The sequence below is a fragment of the Gorilla gorilla genome, chromosome 2 (genome assembly GCF_029281585.2).
Source record: "Gorilla gorilla gorilla isolate KB3781 chromosome 2, NHGRI_mGorGor1-v2.1_pri, whole genome shotgun sequence".
In the NCBI taxonomy this organism is placed as follows: Eukaryota; Metazoa; Chordata; class Mammalia; order Primates; family Hominidae; genus Gorilla; species Gorilla gorilla.
In genome coordinates this window covers 137,252,361-137,273,415 of record NC_086017.1, presented here as the reverse complement: position 1 = coordinate 137,273,415, position 21,055 = coordinate 137,252,361, and the positions used below count along the sequence as shown (strand labels likewise).

Genomic DNA, 21,055 nt, shown 5'->3' with positions numbered 1-21,055 from the left:
TGTAATCTCCACACGGAGTCCCCAGGCCAGGCCGTGTCCTCCCTCAAGAAAACTCCCAGCTCCTCTTCACCTCTTTTGCCAGGTCAAGGCCTCAATACCTATCCACAGCCAAAGCACCGCTGCTTTTGGCCAAGGTGGCCTAGGCCCAGAGGAGGACAACCAGGGCCCTGCTACTCCGAGGCCCTGGCTCTGGCCTCCTGCAAGGGCTGAATCTAAGGTTCATCCAGCAGACCCCTCCCAGAGGCACATTTCTCTGAATCTACACCCATGGCCTGATCTGTGCACCTGTGGCCTCCCTTGCCACCATGAAGGCCAGCATCCCCCTGGGGCGAGAGTCCTGTCTCCTTCCTATGTATACTCTCAGTCATCAAAGCTTGGTCTAGTGCCCACTCTGAGCAGGGTACCAGGGACCCAGAGGAGAAGCCCCTGTGCTTGGGGGGACGGATGGATGTTTGCAGATTGTGCTGTCTCAGAGCCCTGCACGGGGTGGATGAACCGGGCTGCCCACAGGCCAGGGAAGCCACAACCCCCATCTACCTTGGGTTCAGGCTGGTGTCCCGACAGATAGCAAGCTGCTGCCCATCTGCCCCCCTCCACTCCCCTCTGAGCTGAAACTCCCAAGGCTCTCTGAGCCTCTGCACTTTGTCTTCCGCTCCAGCAACACTGCTGTAGCCATGCCTTCTCTCCTGGGTGCTGGCAGCTGCCCTTGCCCTCAGCCTCCAGCCCCTCCAGTCCAGCCCCAGAGGGAAGAATCTAACCACACCCTACCTGGCCGTGTTTGCCCCACTGCTTAAAGCCCTCCACTGCTGTTCCATGTATTTGAGGCTGACCGTGCTAGCCACACTCTAACTAAGCTCCAGCTCTTCTATCTTCTAGACCCTGTCCCTCCCTGAGCCTCCTGGCCACATCGAGTCACTGTCGTTTGCTCTAGGAAGCTTTCCCTAACCACCCCCCACTTGACTGTGATGCCCCTCTAGATCCCCCCAAGACGTGGGCTTTTGTCTTTCATAGCACAGAGCAGGAGGGGCCTGTCTCCTGGGAGTGCTTTGAGGGTGGAGCCTGTATGTGCCCTCTGCCCTCAGGGCCAGCCAGGACACAGCAGCTGGCAGGGAGAGCCTAGAGCTCACCTGATGCGCCGCTGCTTCTCCTTTGCCCTCTCGGCCTGCTCGATCTTGACCTGGGGCACGTGCTCCAGGTTCTCTAGCAGCTCATCCAGCTGGTGCTCAATGATGGACAGCATCTGCACGGTGCCCAGGTTGGCCTCCTGCTGGGTGCCGGTGCAGTGCCGGTACACATCCAGCACCTTGCAGTTCAGGCTCTCTAGCAGCTTATCCTGTGGAGGAGGTGGCTTCCTGCAGGGTGCTGGCAGGCCGAAACCCACCCCCATGCCAGTGCCTTCAGCGGTGGCCTGCTGACCTCCCAGGGTGGGGGCCACCGCTTGGCACACAGTGGGAGCTCTGAGAACATGGGCTAAAACAGAACTTGGGGAACTGGCTTTTCTTGGCCAGAGCAGCCTATCCCCCGGGCCCTCTGGAGTCAGCCAGATCCCTGGTTCCAGCCCCTCTCCCAGCTGCCTCTGGTGAGCCAACGGGGCCCAGTCCCCTCTTCCAGGGAACCCTGCACCCTGGGCACCCCACAGGGCTATGTCCTCTCTGAGACTGTTCTGACACTTAGAAAACAGATAACAGCTCCTCCATGTGGGCTATATGAGGAGAGAGGAGCAGCAGGCAGGCAGCTCAGCCCAGCCTGGGCACAGCCAGTGCCCATGGATTCTGGCTGTATCGGGAGCGCTGTCTTGCTCATGGCTGCGTCCCACACCCTTGGCCCTGTGCCTGGCACACAGCAGGCACTTGACAGTAGGAAGCCATCCCATGCCTGGGGTGGCCCCAGGCTGTCAGGTTGGGAGTGGGCTGAGCCTTTGTCTGGGTCCTGGCTTCTGCTGCTCAGAACACCACTGGCTTTCTCTTCTCTCCCAATTCTCTCACCCTCTCAGCCTGGCTTGAGGACACGCCTCTTCCCCCCCTTCAGGATCACCTTGCCAGACACAATATATGTGTTTAAGAAGCAGACACGTTTGTTGAATAAAAGAATGAAGCAATGGATGAGGCGTGGGGGCAACCAAGCTGGCTGGCATAGGCATCAATACATGTGGTGGCTCCTGGAGGCAGGCAGGGCAAGGGCAGCTGCAGGGCACTCACCCGGGCCTTGTCCTCCATCTTCCCAAGGGCTGTCAGGGCTCCTCCAGTGGGTGCCCAAGGGTCCCTCCTTACCCTGGGCCTCTGGCCACCTTGATCCCCAGCCTACCTGCTGATCGCCCTTGTACTCGCCGAAGTGGAAGACTCGGGCTTTGAGCTCCAGCTCAGCTGCTGTGTCCTCCTCCTTGGTGATGGACATCATCATTGTGGTGACCCATTGCTTCAGCTGGTTGACCTCCCTGTCCCTGGAAGAGGGGAAAACCGGCAGGGCATCAGTCACTCAGCACAGCCGTGGACACATCGCTTCTCTGAGCCTGTCTGTACAGTGCTTTGCCCCTACCAGCTGTCCTGAGGGCTGAAGGATCATGGGTGCCAAGTCTCTGCATGCCCAGGGGGTCAGAAATGCTGGTAGAATGTAGGGGAAAATGTAAAATATTTAACAATCAACATTAATGAAAATAAACAGCTTCATTGAGGCATAATTCACAGGCAATAAAATTAGCATAACCATCATGAAATATACAAGTCAGTAATTTTTTATATATTCAAGGAGTTTACACAACCATGACCATAATCTAATTTTAGAACATTTTCATCACCCTGTGCCCATTAACAGTCACTCCTCATTGTCCCCTCTATCCTTTGGTCTTAAGCCACCATGAATCTACTTTGTGTCTACCCTGAACACTTCATAAAATGGAGTCACACAACATGTTTTCTTTTGTGACTGGCTGCTTTCACCCAGCATATTTTCAAGGTCCCTCCATGTTGCAGCATGTGTCAGCACTTCATTTCTTTTTATAGCTGAGTAATCTTCCATTGCATATGTAGGCCACACTCTGTTGATCCATTCATCCATTGATGGGCATTTGGGTTGTTTCCACCTTTTGGCTCTTGGGAATATTGCTGCTATGAACATTCATGTGCAGGTTTTTGTGAGGACATGTTTTCAATTCTCTCGAATATATATCTAGGAGCAGAATTTCAACATTCACCTTTCTTTTTTTCTTTTTTTGAGACGGAGTCTTGCTCAGTCGCCCAGGCTGGATGGAGTGCAGTGGCACAATCTCGGCTCACTGCAAGCTCCGCCTCCCGGGTTCACACCATTCTCCTGCCTCAGCCTCCTGAGTAGCTGGAACTACAAGCACCCGCCACCACGCCCGGCTAATTTTTGTATTTTCAGTAGAGACGGGGTTTCACTGTGTTAGCCAGGATGGTCTCGATCTCCTGACCTTGTGATCCTCCCGCCTCAGCCTCCCAAAATGCTGGGATTACAGGTGTGAGCCACTGCGCCCAGCCTCAACATTCACCTTTCAAGTGAAATAAGAAACAGATGCACAAGGGACATGCTGCTCAGAGTTGGTCTTCAGACAACCTGGGCATCACCTGCAAGTGTGTCAGAAATGCAGAGTCTTAGGCCTTGACCCGTGCCTATTGAATCAGAAACTTCATTTTAAGATCCCTGGGGGATTCAAGTGCACATAAAGTCTGAGAAGCACTTCACTATAGGGAAAGTGATCTGGTTTCTTCAACAAATGGATGGCAGGGGGGAAAACAGAAAGGAAACCTATAGATTGATTTTATTGATAGATTTTATAGATTGATTGATTGATTTTATAGATAGAAGAATTTAACGATACAACCAGAGGAATAGCATCAGCAAGATGGTGGAATAGGGGGTCCTCAGCTCTTGTCCTTCCACAGAAACACTAATTTGACAACCATCCATGCATGAAAATGTCTTTGTCAGAGCTCCAGAATTCAAGGGAGAGGTTATAGCACCCAGTGGTGCATAAAAACAGAGAAAAGCCATAGAGAGTGAGAGAATAGTTTCATTCTGCCTATGTCACCTCTCCCCCAGGCCATGGCAGTGCTGAAAGAGATCTCATTGGCCTGCAGTTTCTTCTGTTGGGGGAAGGAGAAAGTAAGGTGGAACCCCCAGGTTTCCATTCATTTTGGGGTACTTCCCAAGAGGCCCATTTCTCTCTCATCTCTGCCAGAGCCCTGGTGTAACTGTCATGGATGGATCACCTCGAGGCAGCTAGGAACAAATAAAAGGCACAGGGGCTGATAGCACCCAGTGTGCAGACCTCACCTGTCTGTAAGCCCTGTGCAGACCTCACCTGTCTGTAGACCCACCACAGCAGGCCCCACCCACCTTGGACCCTGGCAGTAGACCCTGCCCACAGACCCCACCAGCCAACACATGGAGAATCTCTGGCTGAGCTCTCTGGCTTTCTCCTTTGGCTTTCCTTGCTGAAGCCAGTCCCTAAAGACTGAAAGAAGCAAGTCCTTCTTCAAATGTGCAGATAGCAATGCAAGGCCACAAGGATCATGAAAAATCAGGGAAACATGACACCACAAAAGGAACCTGATAAGTCTCCAGTTATTGATCCTAAAGAAATAAAGATCTGCAATCTGCCTGAAAAAGAATTCAAAATAATTGTCTTATAGACTCCCAGTGAACTGTAAGAGAACACAGATAGGCAACTAAACAAAATCAGGAAAACAATATAAGGTCAACAAAGAAATAGAAACCATAAAAAAACCCCCAGAAATTACTGAGCTAAGAATGCAATGACTGAACCAAAAATTTCAATAGAGAGCTGTAACAGCAGACTAGATCAAGCAGAAGAAAGAATCAGTGAACTCAGAGATAGGTCATAGGAAATTAGCCAGCTAGAGGAGCAAAAGGGCAAAAAAATGAAAAAGAGAAAAAAGCTTATGGGACTTACAGACATCACTAACTGAAACAGTATATGCATTATAAGAGTTCAAGGAAAAGGAGAGAGAGAAAGGGCAAAGTATTTTTTAATTTTATTTTTATTGATACATAATGTACATATTTTTGGAGTACCTGTGGTAATACATTCATATAATTTATAAGATCAAATCAGTGTAATTGGGATGTCCATCACTTTAAATATTTGTCTTTATACTAGAAACATTCAAATTATTCTCTTCTAGGTGTTTTAAAGTATACAATACTTTAGACTACAGTCATGCCACTAATGTATCAAACACTAAATCTTATTTCTTCTATCCAACTTTATATTTGTACCTAATAATCAAGAGAACTTACTTAAAGAAATAATGGCTGAAATTTTCCCATGTCTGGAGAGGAAAATAGATATCCAGATTCATGAAGTCTAAAGATTCCCAAATAAGTAGAAGCTAAGAGATCTACTTTGGGACATACTATAATTAAATTATCAAGAGTCAAAGATAAAAAGATTTTGATAGCAAGAGAAAAGTGACTTATCATGTACAACAACTGCTCTAAGACGATCAGTATATTTCTCACCAGAAATCTTGCAGATCAGGAGAAAACGGGTTGATATATTTAAAGTACTGAAAGAAAAAAATGGCTAAAAAGAATACTATACGCAGGAAAACTATCCTTTAAAAATGAAGAAGAGATAAAGACTTTCCCAAACAAAACCTGAAGGAGGTGGTCACCCAGGATACTTGCCTTAGAGAAGTGCTAAAGAGAGTTCTACAAGTTGAAACAAAAAGTTACTAAATACCAACACGAAAGCATACAAAAGTATAAATCTCACTGGTAAATGTAACATCACAAAAAATGGTTACATTCAGAGGCTTCTGTATGCAATTGAAGTAAATTTGTTATCAGCTTGAAATAGACTATTATAAGATGCTCAATGTAAGTCTCATGGTAAGTACAAAAAAAAAACCTACAGTAGATACAAAAGAAGATAAAGAGAAAAGAATCAAAGCAGATCACTGAAAAAAAAAAATACAAAAACATCAAACCCAAAAGAAAGCAGAAGAGGAAGAACAAGAGAGCTGTGAAACAGACAGAAAAAATGAACAAAATGGCAGCAGTAATATAGACAAAATAGACTTTAAGTCAAAAACTGTCACAAGAGGCAGAGAAAAGAAGATTAACATAAAATCAGAAATTAAAGAGACATTACAATTGATGCACAAAAAGAAAAAGAAACATAAGGAGCTATTAGACAATCCAGAAAAAACAATGGATAAATTCCTAGAAACATACAACCTACCAAGACTGAATCAAGAAGAAATAGTCTTAACAGATCAATAACAAATAGGGAGATTGACATAGTAATCAAAACACTCCTAACAAATAAAAGCACAGGACCTCATGGTGTCATGGGTGACTTCTACCAAACATTTAAAGAATTAACAGTAATCCTTTCTTTCTTTTTTTTTTTTTTTTTTTTGGATGGAGACGCACTCTATCACCCAGGCTGGAGTGCAGTGGCGCAATCTTGGCTCACTGCAGCCTCCACTTCCTGGATTCAAGCAATTCTCCTGCTTCAGCCTCCCAAGTAGCTGGGACTACAGGCACGCACAACCACACCTGGCTCATTTTTTTGTGTTTTTAGTAAAGAGAGGGTTTCACTATGTTGGCCAGGCTGGTCTGGAACTCCTGACCTCAGATGATCCACCTACCTCAGCCTCCCGAAGTGCTGGGATTACAGGCGTGAGCCACCACACCCAGCCAGCAATCCTTTTTAAACTCTTCCAGAAACGGAAGAGGAGGGAACATTTCCAAGCTCATTCTATGAAGCCAGTATCACCTCGATAGCAAAGACAGACACCACCAGAAAAGAAAACTTAGGCTAATATCCCCTATGAACGTAGATGCAAAAATCCTCCCAAAACTATCAAACAGAATTCAACAGTGCATTAAAACAATCAAACACACCTCACCCTAACACATGCACAGCCTCTCCCACTATCAACATCCCCCTCCAGAGTAGCACATTTGATACAATCAGTGAACCTTCCTGGACACATTATCACCCACAGTCCAGACTTTACATGCAGGTTCCCTCTTGGTACTGTGTATTCTATGGGTTTGGACAAATGTATTATATAATGATATGTATCCATCATTATAGCATCATACACAGTATTTTCATTGCCCTGCAAATGCTGTGTGCTTTCTCTCTCTTTATCCCTCTCTCCCTCTAAGTCCCTGGTAACCACTGATTCTTTTAGTTTCCCTCCAGTTATGCCTTCTCCAGAATATCATAGAGTTGGAATCATACAGGGTATAGCCTTTCCAGGCTGAGTTCTTTCACTTAGTAATATGCATTTAAGGTTCTTCCATGTCTTGTCATGACCTGATAGCTCATTTCCTTTTAGCACTGAAAAATATTCCATTTTCTGGAGGTACCACAGTTTAATGATTAATATTGTTTGGATCTGTGTCCCTGCCCAAATCTCATGTTCAATTTTAATCCCCAGTGTTGGAGGTGGGGCCTGGTGGGAGGGGATTGGATTATGGGGGCAGTTTCTCATGAATGGTTTAGCACCATCCCTTTGGTACTGTTCTCCTGATAGGAGTGACTTCTCATGAGATCTGGTTGTTTAAAAGTGTGTGGCACCTCCCCACTCTCATTCTCTTGCTGCTGCTCCAGCCATGTAAGATGTGCCTTCACCTTCTACTATGACTGTAAGTTCCCTGAGGCCTCTCCAGAAGCTGAGCAGCTGCCAGCATCATGCTTCCTGTACATCATCATATGCCCAGGAGTCACAAATTAAAACAAAATACCACTACACATCTATTGGAATGGCCAGATCCAAAACACTAACAACACCTAATGCTGGCAAGGATTTGGAGCAAGAGGAAGTCTCATTCATTGCTAGTGGGAATGGAAAGTGGTACAGACACCTTGGAAGACAGTTTGTCAATTTCTTACAAAACTAAACATACTTGTACTATATGATCTAGAAATTGTGCTTCCTAGTATTTACCCAAATGAGTTGAAAACCTACGTCCACACACAAAAAAATCTGCACATGGATGAGCCATACAGACATGGCACTGAGGGAAAGAGACCAGACACCAGTGAAAACCTACTATATTATTATTGTCTTGAAGTTCTAGAACCAGCTACTTTGGTTATCCATTGCTCCACAATAGGTTACACATAACATGCATTTATTACCTTAGAGTGTATGGTACTTATGTGGGTCAATTGCTAGGCTCTCTATTCTATTCCAATTATCTATTTCACTATTCTTTCACCGGTACCAAACACCATCTTCATTACTGTAGTTTTATTAAGTCTTGAGGTTGGGTAGTGTCAGTCACCCAGTTTTCTTGTTCATCTTCAGTGCTGTGTTGGCTATTCTGGGTATTTTGACTCTTCATATAAACTCCAGAATCAGTTTGTCAGTAACTACAAAGTAACTTCTTGGATTTTCATTGGGATTGCATTGAAGTTATAGATCAAGTGGGAAGAATGACATCTTGACAATACTGAGCCTTCCTATCCCTGAACATGGAATCTCTCTCTATTTATTCTCCTTTGATTTCATCAGAGTTTTACAGCTTTTCTCATAATAGATCTTGCATGTTTTGTTAGATTTATACCTAAGTACTTCATTTCAGAGGGTGCTAATGTAAATGGTGTTGTGTGTTTAATTTTGAAGTCCACTTGCACATTACTGGTATATGAGAAAGCCATTGACTTTTGTATGTTAATCTTGTATCCTGCAACCTTGCTTCTTGCTATAACAGCTTATTAGTTCCAAGAGCTTTTTATTTTTTATTATTTATTTATTTATTGAGACGGAGTCTTCCTCTGTCACCAGGCTGGAGTGCAGTGGTGCGATCTCAGCTCACTGCAACCTCCGCCTCCCAAGTTCAAGTGATTCCCCTGCCTCAGCCTCCCAAGTAGCTGGGATTACAGGCACGCACCACCACGCCCAGCTAATTTTTTGTATTTTAGTAGAGACGGGGTTTTACCATGTTGGCCAAGATGGTCTTGATCTCCTGACCTCATGGTCTGCCTGCCTCAGCCTCCCAAAGTGCTGGGATTACAGGCATGAGCCATTGCACCCGGCCTATTTTTTTTTTTTTTTAAGACAGGGTCTCACTGTGTCACCCAGGGTGGAGTATAGTGGCATGATCATGGCTCACTGCACTCCTGGGCTCAAGTGATCCTTGCACCTCGGCCTGCCAAGTAGCTAGGACTTCAGATGTGTGCCACCAGGCCTAGCTAAGTTTTTTATTTTTTCTAGCAATATGGTCTCACTATGTTGCCCAGGCTGGTCTCGATCTCTTGGCCTCAAGTGATCTTCCTGCCTTGGCCTGCCAAAGTGCTGAAATTACAGGCATGAGCCACTGCACTTGGCCATCAGGAGCTTTTTGTTGATTGTTTTGAATTTTCTACATAGACATTCATGTCATCTGTGAACAAGGACAGTTTTATTTCTTCCAATCTATATACATTTTATTTTTCTTGTCTTATTACATTAGCTAAGACTTCCAATACAATATTGAAAAGCAGTAGTGAGAGAAGACCTCTTTGCCTTATTTCTGATCTCATGAGAAAGCTTCTAGTTGTTGTTTTTTTTTTCATTAGGTAAGATGTTAGCTGTAGGATTTTTGTGTTCTTTATCAAAATTGAGGAAATTCCCTTCTATTCCACATTTTCTGAAAGCTTTTATTATGAGTGGATGTTGGATTGTGTTCAGTGCCATTTCTTATGATCATATCATGTGACTTTTCTTATTTAACATGTGGATATGACAGATTATGTTAAGTTTTGAATGTTGAACCAGCCCTGCATACCTAGGATAAATCCCGTTTGGTTGTGATATATACTTCTTTTCATATACTGTTGGATTCAATTTGCTAATATTTTGTTGAGGATTTTTGCATCTATGTTGAGGATATTGGTGTCTACTTTTCCTTTCTTGTAATGCCTTTGTCTAGTTTTGGTATTAGGGTCATACTGGCTTCATAGAATGGGTTAGGAAGTACTCCCTCTGCTCCTATCTTCTGAAAAGTGATTGTAGAGAATTGGTGTAATTTCTTCCTTAGATGAAATTCTTCCTTTGTAGAATTCACCAGCAAACCCATCTGGGCCTGGGGCTTTCCCTTTTGGAAGGCTATTATTTATTTAATTTGTTTAATGGAATAGGCCTATTATGATTGTCTATTTGTTTTATATATTTTTAAGACTATATTTTGATTTTTTTTTCTGAGAAAAGATGGCTGAGTTCATGGAAGTTAAATACACATGGGCTGTGACTCCCCTGGAACAAAGTATGGGTGCTCTCAGGGATGGCTTGGCTGGCTGAAGACCAGCTTTGGGATGTCACATCCAGCATTCTGCTATGAGGTTTACGTTTGCATGCATGTGTTGGAGGAGGAACCTGTCTTCTTGCCCAATTATCTGGAAAGCTGGAGCCTGTCCACCTCTCCCCAGCTCATCTTCCTCTGTGTCTGTCACCTCCCAGCTTTCCAGGGCACATAGTCTTGCCTGAGGCTGGGGATTTCACGTCATTATGGGGACTCTTTGCCATACCACACCAACGGGACATGGGTGCTCAGGAGCATGGTTCCCCCATGGGACACTTAAGCCTCAGTGGGCTCCCACCTCAGTGCCTTTGCACCTGCTGTTCCCACTGCCTGGGACCCTCTTTGCCCAGCCTGTGTGGATGGCTTTCCTCCCACTCCTCAGGAAGTTTCCTGACACCTCCTGGAAGCCTTCCCTGCCCCTCCCATCTGCTGTCACCCTCCATTTTAGCCCTCTTTCTCAAATTGCTTTATTTTCCTCCTAGAACACATCAGTATCCACAAGTCACATCTGTGGATCTGTTTGTTGTATCTGCTGCCATTAAGGTCAGCTGCATGAGGGCAGGGCCTTGCTTTATCCTTGCAGAGCTTAGACCCAGGCCTGACCCAGAACGGATGCACAGGCAGTGTGTGGGGAGTGAGCAGAGGATTCCCTGCTCTGGACATGCCTCACCAGTGCCTCAGGCTGACCCTGCCCTGCCCAGTTCTCCTGGAGGCAGGTACCCTGCAGGGGACTGAGTGGCCACACCCAGCAGGAGGGACCATAATAGCCTCAAGTGGGCTCCAGGTGAGAGCTGGGCAGCCACCTGACTTCTCCTGCTGCCTCTCTGGCTGGAACTGGGAGGGCAGGATTTTCCCAAGGCCCTAGCCACTTTGCCATGCTGGACAAGCTGTGTTTTAGGCCTGTCCTCAGAGGCCCCAGTCCTGGGTGGCCAGATGGCCCTCACCCATCCCTGCCCGTCTCAGCCCCACCTAGCCCCAGCCTGCAGGATGGCACAACTTGCCATGCCCATGTCCTCCTGCTCAGGGCTGCACCCACTCCCGTCCCCGTTATGCTGCTGAACAACAGCAGGGGACACACTTCACAGCAGCCCACAGGTGGCTTGGCCTTCCCCAGTTCTGTGCCGCGAACACCCGCTCAGTGGTCTACGAAATATGAAGCAGCAGCAGCTTCCAGGCCCTTCTGAGCAAATGACTGCTTTGGGTGCCTGTGTGAAGCATGTTAGTGCTGCCATGAACTGGGGGGTCAGGGTCGCTGTGGACCTCCAGCCACTCCAAGGGCCTCCCAGGAGCTTGGCAGCAGCAGAAGGCGCCTAGGGCAGAAGGTCCTTGGAGAGACCTGGCTCTAGCCATGGGCTGCTTCAGGGTGGGCACGGGTGCCTGGGCCCTGCCCACCCCCAGCTCCACCACCCTCTCTCCAGGATCCAGCCCACAAACGGAGCTTCGCACGGAGCTTTTCAGACAACCTGGACCAGGCCAGGGCCACGGACGGGTGTGGGCTGTTTCCCCAGCTTGGCTCCCAGTGCTAGGGGGATCCCAGGATGAGAGCGGCAGGGAGCCCCCACTGGCCACCACATGGCACCTACATGCGGATCTGGGTGTGTTTCAGGGTGTGGCTCAGCTCCTCCAGGGTCTTCTCCATCTCCTGGCTGTTCTGGATCAGCGACAGGTTCTGCTCCTCCAGCTCTCGGAAGACATCCAGGAGCTGCTGGGGCTCCGTGAAGTACAGCTGTGGTTCCTGCAACCCACAGGTTTTGGCAGGGACTGGACAGGGACAGAGCCAGAGGGGCAGGGGTGGGGGCAGGGAAAGAGAGGGGCGACTTCCGAATTCCAGCCCAGCACTGGGCCATTCACCTCCCCATCGCTGTCGGTGTCCTCCTGCGTGGCGGGGATGGGAGAGTTCGACCTGCGAAGAGATGGCAGGGTCGGGACTCTGGGACCAGCCTGAGCAGACAGGAGCCAGGGGAGGGGGCACAGAGGTCTTGAAGGCATTGGCGGCATCCCCATCCCTCCTCTCCCAGCTGCCCACAAGTTGCCCAGAGGGCAGCACCAGCTTCCTCACAGTCCCCAGCTGCCACACTGCAGCCAGGGGATAGTTTCAATCCACTCATTTTCCCAAGGCCGTAGCCACTTTGACATGCTGGACAAACCATGTTCCAGACCTGTCCCCAGAGGCCCCAGTCCTGGGTGGCCAGATGGCCCTCACCCATCCCAGCCCCACTGCACTTAGAATAAAACCTGCTCTCCTCTTGGGTCATGCCAGGTGGCCCTCCCAGCACTCACCTTGCCTCCCCTTCCCCAGCCCCTCTGCCCTGCCTGGCCAGGTCCCATCTCTCTAGGTGCTGCCCTACCCCAGGCCTCTGCACCTGCTGCTCCGCTGCCGGGGCTGCCCCTCCTCCCTCACCCTTGTTTACTGAATGCCACCTTTGAGGCCTTTCCTGCCCTGCCTTCCCCATCTAGGGTCAGTCTTGGCCCCTGTCCTGGAGGTCCCACTCACAGCAATAGAGGGACTCTCAGGGCTGCCTGCAGGTGATCCTGAGTGCCCAGGGGCAAGGTCTGTCCTGGACCAGTGGAGAGGGGCTGGGAACAAGCTGTGTGAGCTTTAAGCACTCAGTGTGGGCCCCAGAAGGCCCCACTCGATGGGGACCTCACCTCTACTGACTTCCAAACCTGCCCTCCCAGCCTGCTCCACCCTGGGCCTCACCTAGGATCTGCAGGTCCTGCTGACTGAGGTGGGGGGGCTGCGCTGGCTTGCCCCAGGCACCTCAGGGACCTAAGCTTGGGCTTGGAGATGCCAGCCCCTGATACCCAGAAGCAGAGAGGCATCAGGGCAAGGTCCTGTGGGACTCTGACAGCAGATCCAGGAGGGCTTCCCAGGAGAGGCTGTGATAACAACTACAGCACTCACCAGACTCACGCCTCACACTGCACACCGATGCCCATTTTACAGATGAGAGAGCCGGCTGCCTGCAGGGCGCTGCTGGCCCATACGATGCCTTTCTGAGAATCCACCCTCCAGATGGATGTAGCCTGGGTCAGGGAGCCTGACCTGGCGGTTGGTGGGCATGGGCTGGACTTCAGCCCCCATGTTCCCTCTTGGCTGAGTGAGTGCCTTATATAGCTCACAACCTGCCCAGCTATACTCAGTGGCCCTGGTCACCTGGCAAATAGATGGAGGGGCCAGGATTGAAACCCAGGACAGTGTGATCCCCGACTCTGTTCTCAAGTCTCCCAAGTCAGGGCCTGTCTGGTAGGGGGCAGTCCATGGCTGAGGGGGCCCTAGGCGGAGCAGGCTGCACTGCATACATTAGAACCTCTGCTCCTCAACGCAGAACTGGAAATGTCTCCCCGCCAGCAGGGCGTCATGGCGGGCAACGTTAACAGCAGCCTGTGCGTGGCGCAGCAGCATGCCCCAGTGGTGGCTGGTCTTCACCACAAGGCATGGCCACACTGGGCAGAAAGGAAAGCCAGCTTGGGTCCTCTTCCAACTGGAGAAGCATCAGTTTGGGCCATGGGAGGCTGATGTTGGGGCTACCCATCTGGGTGTGGAGTTCAGGAATAGGCAGTCGTGGAGAGGGGAAGACAGAGGGTGGAGAGCAGAAGGGCTGAGCAGCAGATAAAGGCCCCGTGGAGGAGAGTGGGTTGCCACAGACACAGGGCCAGGGCAGGGATGTAGGGAGCAGCCCTGAGCCCTACAGTGCCCACTTTTCTCCATCCCTGCTTCTGCCACCCTTATCCAAGCCGATAAAAAGCATCAGCTTCCAGAAGAAAACACAGGAGAATATTTTAGTGACTGTGATGTTGGCAAATATTTCTTAAGCAGGGCCCCAAATTCACCAATTATAAAATTAAAGATTGGTAAATTTGGCTTCACTAAAATTAAGAATTCCTGTTCTTCAAAAGACAATAGTAAACAGAAATAAGGTGGCCAGGTGCAGTGGCTCATGCCTGTAATCCCAGCACTTTGGGAGGCTGAGGCGGGCGGATCACCTGAGGTCAGGAGTTTGAGACCAGCCTGCCCAACATGGCAAAACCCCGTCTCTACTAAAAATACAAAAAATTAGCCGGGCATGGTGGCACATACCTGTAATCCCAGCTACTCGGGAGGCTGAGACAAGAGAATCGCTTGAACCTGGGAGGCGGAGGTTGCGGTGAGCTGAGATCACACCACTGCACTCCAGCCTGAGCAAGAAGAGCAAAACTCCATCTCAAAATAAATAAATAAATAGAAATAAGGCAAGATGCAAACTGGAAGAGGATATGTGTACCACACCACACCGGGCTGGTCCCCAGAATACATAGAGAACCAATAGGTAACCATAAGAACCAGGCCAATAATCCAACAAAAATGTGCAGAAATCAGACACTTCACAAAAAAATGACATCTGAACGGCCAATAAGTATGAAATGTATTCAGATTTGTCATCAGGAAAATGTCCTGATAACCATATGAGACCACCTCACCCATGTAGTGACCGTGACTGATGTTCTGTGCTTTGATGCTTTTGACACCTGTGGTCTTGCCGAGCCTGGAGGGACCACCTCTCTCAGGGTCCACCAATCCATGGAGACAGGAAATGACTCACCCTGGGCTCTGAGCTTGCCCTCAGCTCACCTTTCAAATGCAAACCACCCAATCCACTGTCCACACCCCAGCCAGATCATCTATCAGACTTTCACACTCAGGACCTATCCCCCCAGGGCCAGGACCAGACAACCAGGGGCAGGCCTTTGTCCAAGAGCCCCGAAATTATTCAAAAACAAATCAGCCCTACACCTGCTCACCCGCCTCAACCTTAATTCCCATGGGAACCACAATGGAAACTCCTGCCCACAGGTCCTACTCCCTCTGCCTCCTGGCTGGCCTGGGACGTCCCTGTCTGGCCCTTCTTGGAGTAGGGACTGTGAGTAACACACTTTCTTTTCTGTGGCACTCAGACCTGACTACACATGGGTGCCACAAGGGAGGGCTCGCCGCTAGGCCTCAGCCCCTCCCAACCACCCGAGCCCACTCACCCTCTGGAGTCGCCACCGCTGGACTCGCTGGGCTGGCTGCCTTGCTGGGGGCTGCTCAGGTAAGACAGGCTCCGCCCCAGCCGCATCGTCTGCAGAAACCTCCAGGGCTTCTTTGTGCCCTGACCCTCTGGAGAAAGCAGAGGAATAGTTTCCGACCCCTGTGCAGGGCAGAGCCAGGCTCCTCCTCAGGCTGGGGGCGGCAGCTCACCTTTGGCCCACATGGAGCTCGCCTTGCCCTTGATCCCTGGTCCTGCAGGAAGCAAAGGGGGGGCCCCGATGACCTCAGCTGCAGCCAAGCTTCAGCAACGCCATGTGGCCCAGATGCCTGCAGGTAACCTGCTAGCTGGGCTCAGGGTCGCAGTGGGCCACTGGCAGAGCCCACCTGGGAACCCACATTCTCTTTTCTGCTACCTTTGTCCCCTGGTGTGGAGTTAACACTGTTCTCTTTGGAAGCCTCGGAGACCTCCTTGGCCTTTTTGAGAAACGAGTGTTTCTTTTCCTGTTCTTCAAGCCACTCCTTGGGCGACAGCTTGTATAGGAAATCCTTATAGACCTTGTAATGCTTCAGAGTGTCTTCAAATCTGGAGATCTCACTACACCGGGGCGGGGTGAGGGTGTGGGAAGGAGGAGGTCAGCTTCTGCCACAACGAGGTCCCCATGCCGGGGCCACCCCTCCATCCTGGCCAAGTCTGTGTGGGCTCCTTGTTTTCCTTGAGAAAAGGTGCAGGAATGCCACATGCTGGAAGACGGGCACCCACCCTGCAACAAGCAGAGTCACAGCCCTTTGTGACTTGCAAGTTCCTCTCCACCCTGGAGACCGCACCTCTCTCAGGCTGTAGCTGGGCGAGCCTTTGAGCCAAGCTGCCAACCTCCAAGTGGAAGCCTTGAGAGTCACTGAATCTCTCTTGGTCTCACTCCCCTCATCTATAAATGGGCAACAGCCTCATGGAAGCAGAGTCCCTGGGAGGTAAAGCCATGAGGTTCACATGGCGCTAGGCTTCCCTTGGCCAGGCAAAATGACTGAGGGACCAGGAGGTGGGCCAGCCAATGGCCAGCATGCCCTCTGACCTCACCTTTTGATATTAACAATCTGGGTGGTGAGGTCCCGGATCTCAAGGATCTTCTCTATCTTGGCTTTGGTCTCCTTCTCAGCCCTAGGGGTTGGGTGGCGGGGAGGAGGGATGGGGGCAAGGGGCCAGTGGCAGCCTATTAAAGAGGGGTGAGCACACCACCCACAGGCCCCAGGGCTGGGCCCGGCTCCGGACAGGGCTGGAGAGCCACACAGTTAAGCCTTTTGCCCGTAGTGTCCCCTGCCCTTGGCTCCCGACCAGCCCTGGTGCTTCCAGAGGAGTTGCAGGGGCTGGGGGCAGGGGCTGGATAAGTAGGTGTGCACAGGCTCAGGGACAGTGGGGGTTCGGCATTGCCCAGCCAGCCCCTCGGGCCTGCAGGCTCACGCTCTCATGGCCTGCACGGAGCTGCAGTCATTCTCCCTGACGAACTCATCGAACAAGGCGGCGTCCTTCTCCAGGGACTTCTCGGCCCGCTCCAGCCTGGCCTCCTCTTTGGTCGCCAGCGTCTCCAGCCGCTGGATCTCTCTCCGCTTGACATCCAGGGCATACTGGGGGCCAGCAGAGTGGGGTCATGGTGCCTGGCCCGGGCCAGCCACTGCTGGCATCCATCGCTCTGGGGGCCACGGGACCTACCTGGAGGAGGAACATTTGCCGCTTCTGCTTAATGTAGCCACTCATGTTCTCAGGCTCCACATTCTTTTCTGCTGGAAGAAGAGGGAGGTAAGCAGGAGCGGGAAGCCCAGGCTGAGGAGGGGCCTGGCGGGTCTGCAGAGGAGCCTTCCACCGGCTGCTGGGCACTGCTTTGCGTCCACGCCCAGGTGACTACCGGGACCGTGGAAGGTAGTGTTCTTGTCCTCTGTCTCCACAAAAAGAGAGAAGGCTCTGCCTGAAATGTTACATTCTCCATGGCCAGAGTCCGGCCGGGTGGGAAGTCCTTACTGTGTCTGACTTGCGCCTCTCTTGCTGTAGCACTCACTTGCAGTAAGGCTCTGGACACCCCACCTGGGAAATTTCACCCAGCTGGACTTAATAGCCACAGGCCTTCTAGCCAGGACCTGAATGGGGATGAGGACAGAAAAATGGGGAGCCATAATTGCTACTTGGGGCACCTAAGCCCCCCGAGCAAACTGGGCAGAGGCTGAGTCTACACTGCCAGGGTTTAAACCAGACAGGAGGAAGTCGAGGTGGACGTCTGGACAACCTTCAGGAGAGCACGCAGAAGGACAGCGAGGCTGGGGCCAAGGGCCACAAGGGCCCCTTTCCCTGGCCTTCCTGGCGTGGAAGTTGTAGGCTGTCTCTGATTTGGGAGCTGTGGAAAGGACCTGGAAACCATGGGGCTCTCTGGCCCTGTCCCTCACACCCTTTCCTCTCCAGGAGCAGAGCCCTGCTTTGGCTGGTGCAAGAGCTCTGTTCCCAGAGTCCAGATCCTGGCAGAGGCCCTGGCTGGGCCTCCCTGGGTAGCCACGGAGATGTCCCTACCCCTGCAGGAGACCCAGCTCCTCGCTGGGAGTCATAGTCCCGCCTCTCCAGTCACTTGCGTCTCCTCCAGGTCTTGGGAATAAGGGTGGAGGCAGGAAAAAGAACAGGCCATGCTGTCTCCCCGTCTAACCCCCATTCCCCCTGCCTGCCCCTCCAACTGTGGGGCCTAAACGCCCCCACAAGCTCAGGGCGCCACTCCCCAGGTGGAGGCTGGAGGCCCTTGTGTGTTTCAGAGTCACATGGTACACCTCTAATCCCCTGTGCGCCAGGACTCTGATCTGACTGACTGCTTCTAACTTTGTAATATACTTCATCATCTGGGTTGGTAGAATATTAATACATATTCAGTACTTAAGATTTCCACCGCTCACACACATACATAGTTCTTTCTTACTACAGCCAATGTATTAGCACATTCAATTCCCACAATCCATGAGGCTGGTACTGTTATCAGCCAGGAAAGGAAACTGAGCTGCAAAGGGCTCAGGTGGCCTGAGTATGACCACAAAGCTGTGAAATGCTGCAGCTGCCACGGAAGCCAGGAAACCTAGGTCCAGCTCCATGCTCTTTCTTAGGAACCGCCCACTTCTACGCTGTGCAGCCTGCGCCCACTGTGCACTGCCCACCTTCCGAATCACGCAATACAGCAGCCTCCCTTATCCAGGAGCCTGTGTTCCAAGACCCCCAGGGGATGCCTGAACCCTACCCTATAGACACTAAGTTTTTTCCCACACATAGCTACCTATGATGAAGTTTTATTATTTATGAATTAGGCACAGTAAGAGATAAACAATAACGACTAATAAAAATAGAACAATTATAACAATATAGTGTAATAAAAGTTAGGCAAATGGTCTCTTTCTCAAAATATCTTGCTGTATTGTACTCACCTACTTTCAGCTCCGGCAACTGAAGCCAAGGAAAGAGAAACCAAGGATAAGGTGGGGAACTATTCTATTAGGATTGAAAAGCTCTTAGGTTTGCAATCCTGGAATAGAGCTTTGGGACCCCCCTGGAGAGGCCAAACACAGAAAAGGCAGGCCTTTCCGAAGCACTTGAAAAGCACTTCCCATCTGTGCAAGACGAGTGGCACGGAGGTTCCAGGCGCGCCCCCTGAGCTGCGGTTGTGGGACGCCACTGGCCCAGGTCCCCCCGCGCCGGAGGGGACGCACCTTTGGTCAAGGTGAGCTTCCAGGTCGTGTAGTCGCGGAAGGCGCGCTGATGCTCGGCCTCGGCGCGCGCCTCCAGGTCCTCCTGCTTGTCCTCCAGCTGCAGCTGCCGCCGCAGGCTGGTGTGCTTAGCCGACACTTTCGAGGAGCAGGTCATCTTCTGGTGCACCCGCATCGTCTTCTGCTGCTGCCGTTCCTGGGGGCGTCGGGCCAAGTCGGGCGGGGCCCAGGCTCCCCACCCGCGTCCAGGCCTCCCCGCGCGGTTCCCCATTCCTAGGGACGCGCGGACCTGAGGCCGGGGACGCGGGTTTGCGCGCGAGGACGCGGGGGCCTGAACACTGCTCTCCCGGGCTGAGAGCCAAGCAGGCAGGGCAGCTGTTGGGGAGGCCATTTGCCCCCGAGAAGGGCGCCAGTCAGGGTCCCTAGGTCAAACACAGGCTGCCCGGTCAGATGAGCACTCCAGACCCACAGAGGGGGCACGCTTACCCGAAAAGATGATGTCTCATTTTCTCCGAAATCCACATTTAAGTGAGCCGTATATTTTGATGACCAACCCAGGGGCAGGGAACCTAGAGGCTCTGGGGTTCCCGAAGACTACGACTGTGTAGTGGGTGTAGCCTAGCTGGAAGGTCACCGTTGGTGGCCATCTCCACATGCTCTCCACCCCAATCCAGCTCCTGTGCGACCTGGGGGTGGCTTCGAGCCAGCCCTCCCTTGGGAGAAAACTTTCGGAAGAGCGGGAAGGCAGGACTCACCTCCCCACACCCCCACCCCGCCCCGTGTCCCTCTTGCTGTCCTGTTCTCACAGTGGAGACATCCCCTGCCAGCTCCACACCCCCTCCCACTTTTCTGCACCGGCCCCGGGAGTCTCTTCACGTAGACTTTCTGGGGTCACTTCCGTTTCCTGCTGGGACCTACCAGGTACACAAACGGCATCTAAGAACCCAGGCAAATGGGTCCAGCCTGAGGCCCCTGGAATGCACGTCCCCATCACTGTAGTCAGGAAAATGTCACCTACTATATCCTCAGGGTACAAGGTGCCCTTTAGAAGACATTGGGCAGCTGACTGAGGGCAGGGCCAGACTGAGGGGGACCCTGTCGGGAGGGGGAGGTTGTGAGTGGTGGATGCTGGGTGGGGGAAGGTATAAGTGGGAGAGCCTGCCGGGTTGGGGAGGTTGAGAGTGGGAGACCCTGCTGGGTGGGGGAGGGTTTGAGTGGGGGACCCTGTTGGGTGGGGGAGGGTATGGTTTGGTGATCCTGTTGGGTGGGTGAGGTTGAGGTTCGGTGACCCTGTTGGGTGGGTGAAGATGGCGTTTGGTGACCCTGTTGGGTGTGGTGGAGAGAGTGTGTTGGCTGAGACTCTTAGTGGAAGGTGGGGGAGGCCTCGAGCCAGGCTGGGCTTGAGTGTAGAGGAAAACCGAACGCCTCATTGGAGAAGATACAGTAGGGTGGCCAAGGCGTGGGTCAGAGAGTCTCTGGGTCTCAGCCAGTCTAGGAATCACAGCCCACAGGCCCAGCCCTGGTCTCTGATGTGGAGGCCTGGGCAGGGCTGAAGCCTGTGCATCTCCACCCATGCCCTACAGATGCCAGTGTAGCTGTTGCTGCCTTGGGAACCACAGCTGTGAGGAATCTCAGAGACGCTGAGCCCTGAGTCAGGGCGAGGTGATGGAGGCTGTGGGGCAGCCCAGGTGCGACCCTGGGAAGGCTGCCATGCCTGGCACGTGGGGCAGGGCTGGGTGCCCAAGGCAGCAAGAGTGGGCTGTCCCCACTCAGGGCTCACAGCTCTCAGGGCTGGGAAAGCAAGAGGACAGGCTGGGGTGAAGATGGGGCAAGAGTGGGGTCGGTGCTGGCCCAGGGACCCTAGGCACCCGGGGGAGCACGTGTGTGCGTGCCGTGGGCGACTGTGTGTGGGTCTGACCTGCAGGGGTCCAGCCAGAGGGACGGCACGAGGCCTGAGCAGCAGGGGGTGCCTGTGGGATGGGAGAGGGCCTGTGAGGGCTGAGCTGGGCCTTGGAGGACCCGGAGAGTGTCAGGAGAGGA

General features: G+C 51.7%; 1 protein-coding gene and 1 long non-coding RNA gene across 15 annotated transcripts in view; one reads left to right on the top strand and one right to left on the bottom strand.

Annotated features, from left to right (window-relative positions):
- Positions 1-21,055, bottom strand: part of CFAP100 (cilia and flagella associated protein 100) — a 42,399-nt gene that overhangs the window by 1,047 nt on the left and 20,297 nt on the right. For all 14 annotated transcript variants that reach the window (XM_055383879.2, XM_055383877.2, XM_063704128.1 and 11 more), the window contains 11 exons: positions 19,019-19,211; positions 17,001-17,068; positions 16,752-16,915; positions 16,371-16,451; positions 15,709-15,890; positions 15,506-15,547; positions 15,298-15,424; positions 12,136-12,187; positions 11,868-12,019; positions 2,305-2,440; positions 1,128-1,333 (listed from right to left, as the gene is read on the bottom strand). In XM_055383879.2, the coding sequence (XP_055239854.2) occupies positions 1,128-1,333; positions 2,305-2,440; positions 11,868-12,019; positions 12,136-12,187; positions 15,298-15,424; positions 15,506-15,547; positions 15,709-15,890; positions 16,371-16,451; positions 16,752-16,915; positions 17,001-17,068; positions 19,019-19,211 (1,403 nt within the window). The remainder of the gene's footprint in view (positions 1-1,127; positions 1,334-2,304; positions 2,441-11,867; positions 12,020-12,135; positions 12,188-15,297; positions 15,425-15,505; positions 15,548-15,708; positions 15,891-16,370; positions 16,452-16,751; positions 16,916-17,000; positions 17,069-19,018; positions 19,212-21,055) is intronic.
- LOC109026419 (uncharacterized) lies at positions 1,324-2,311 on the top strand. The gene has a single exon (XR_004069905.3). It is a non-coding gene; the product is annotated as an uncharacterized lncRNA (long non-coding RNA).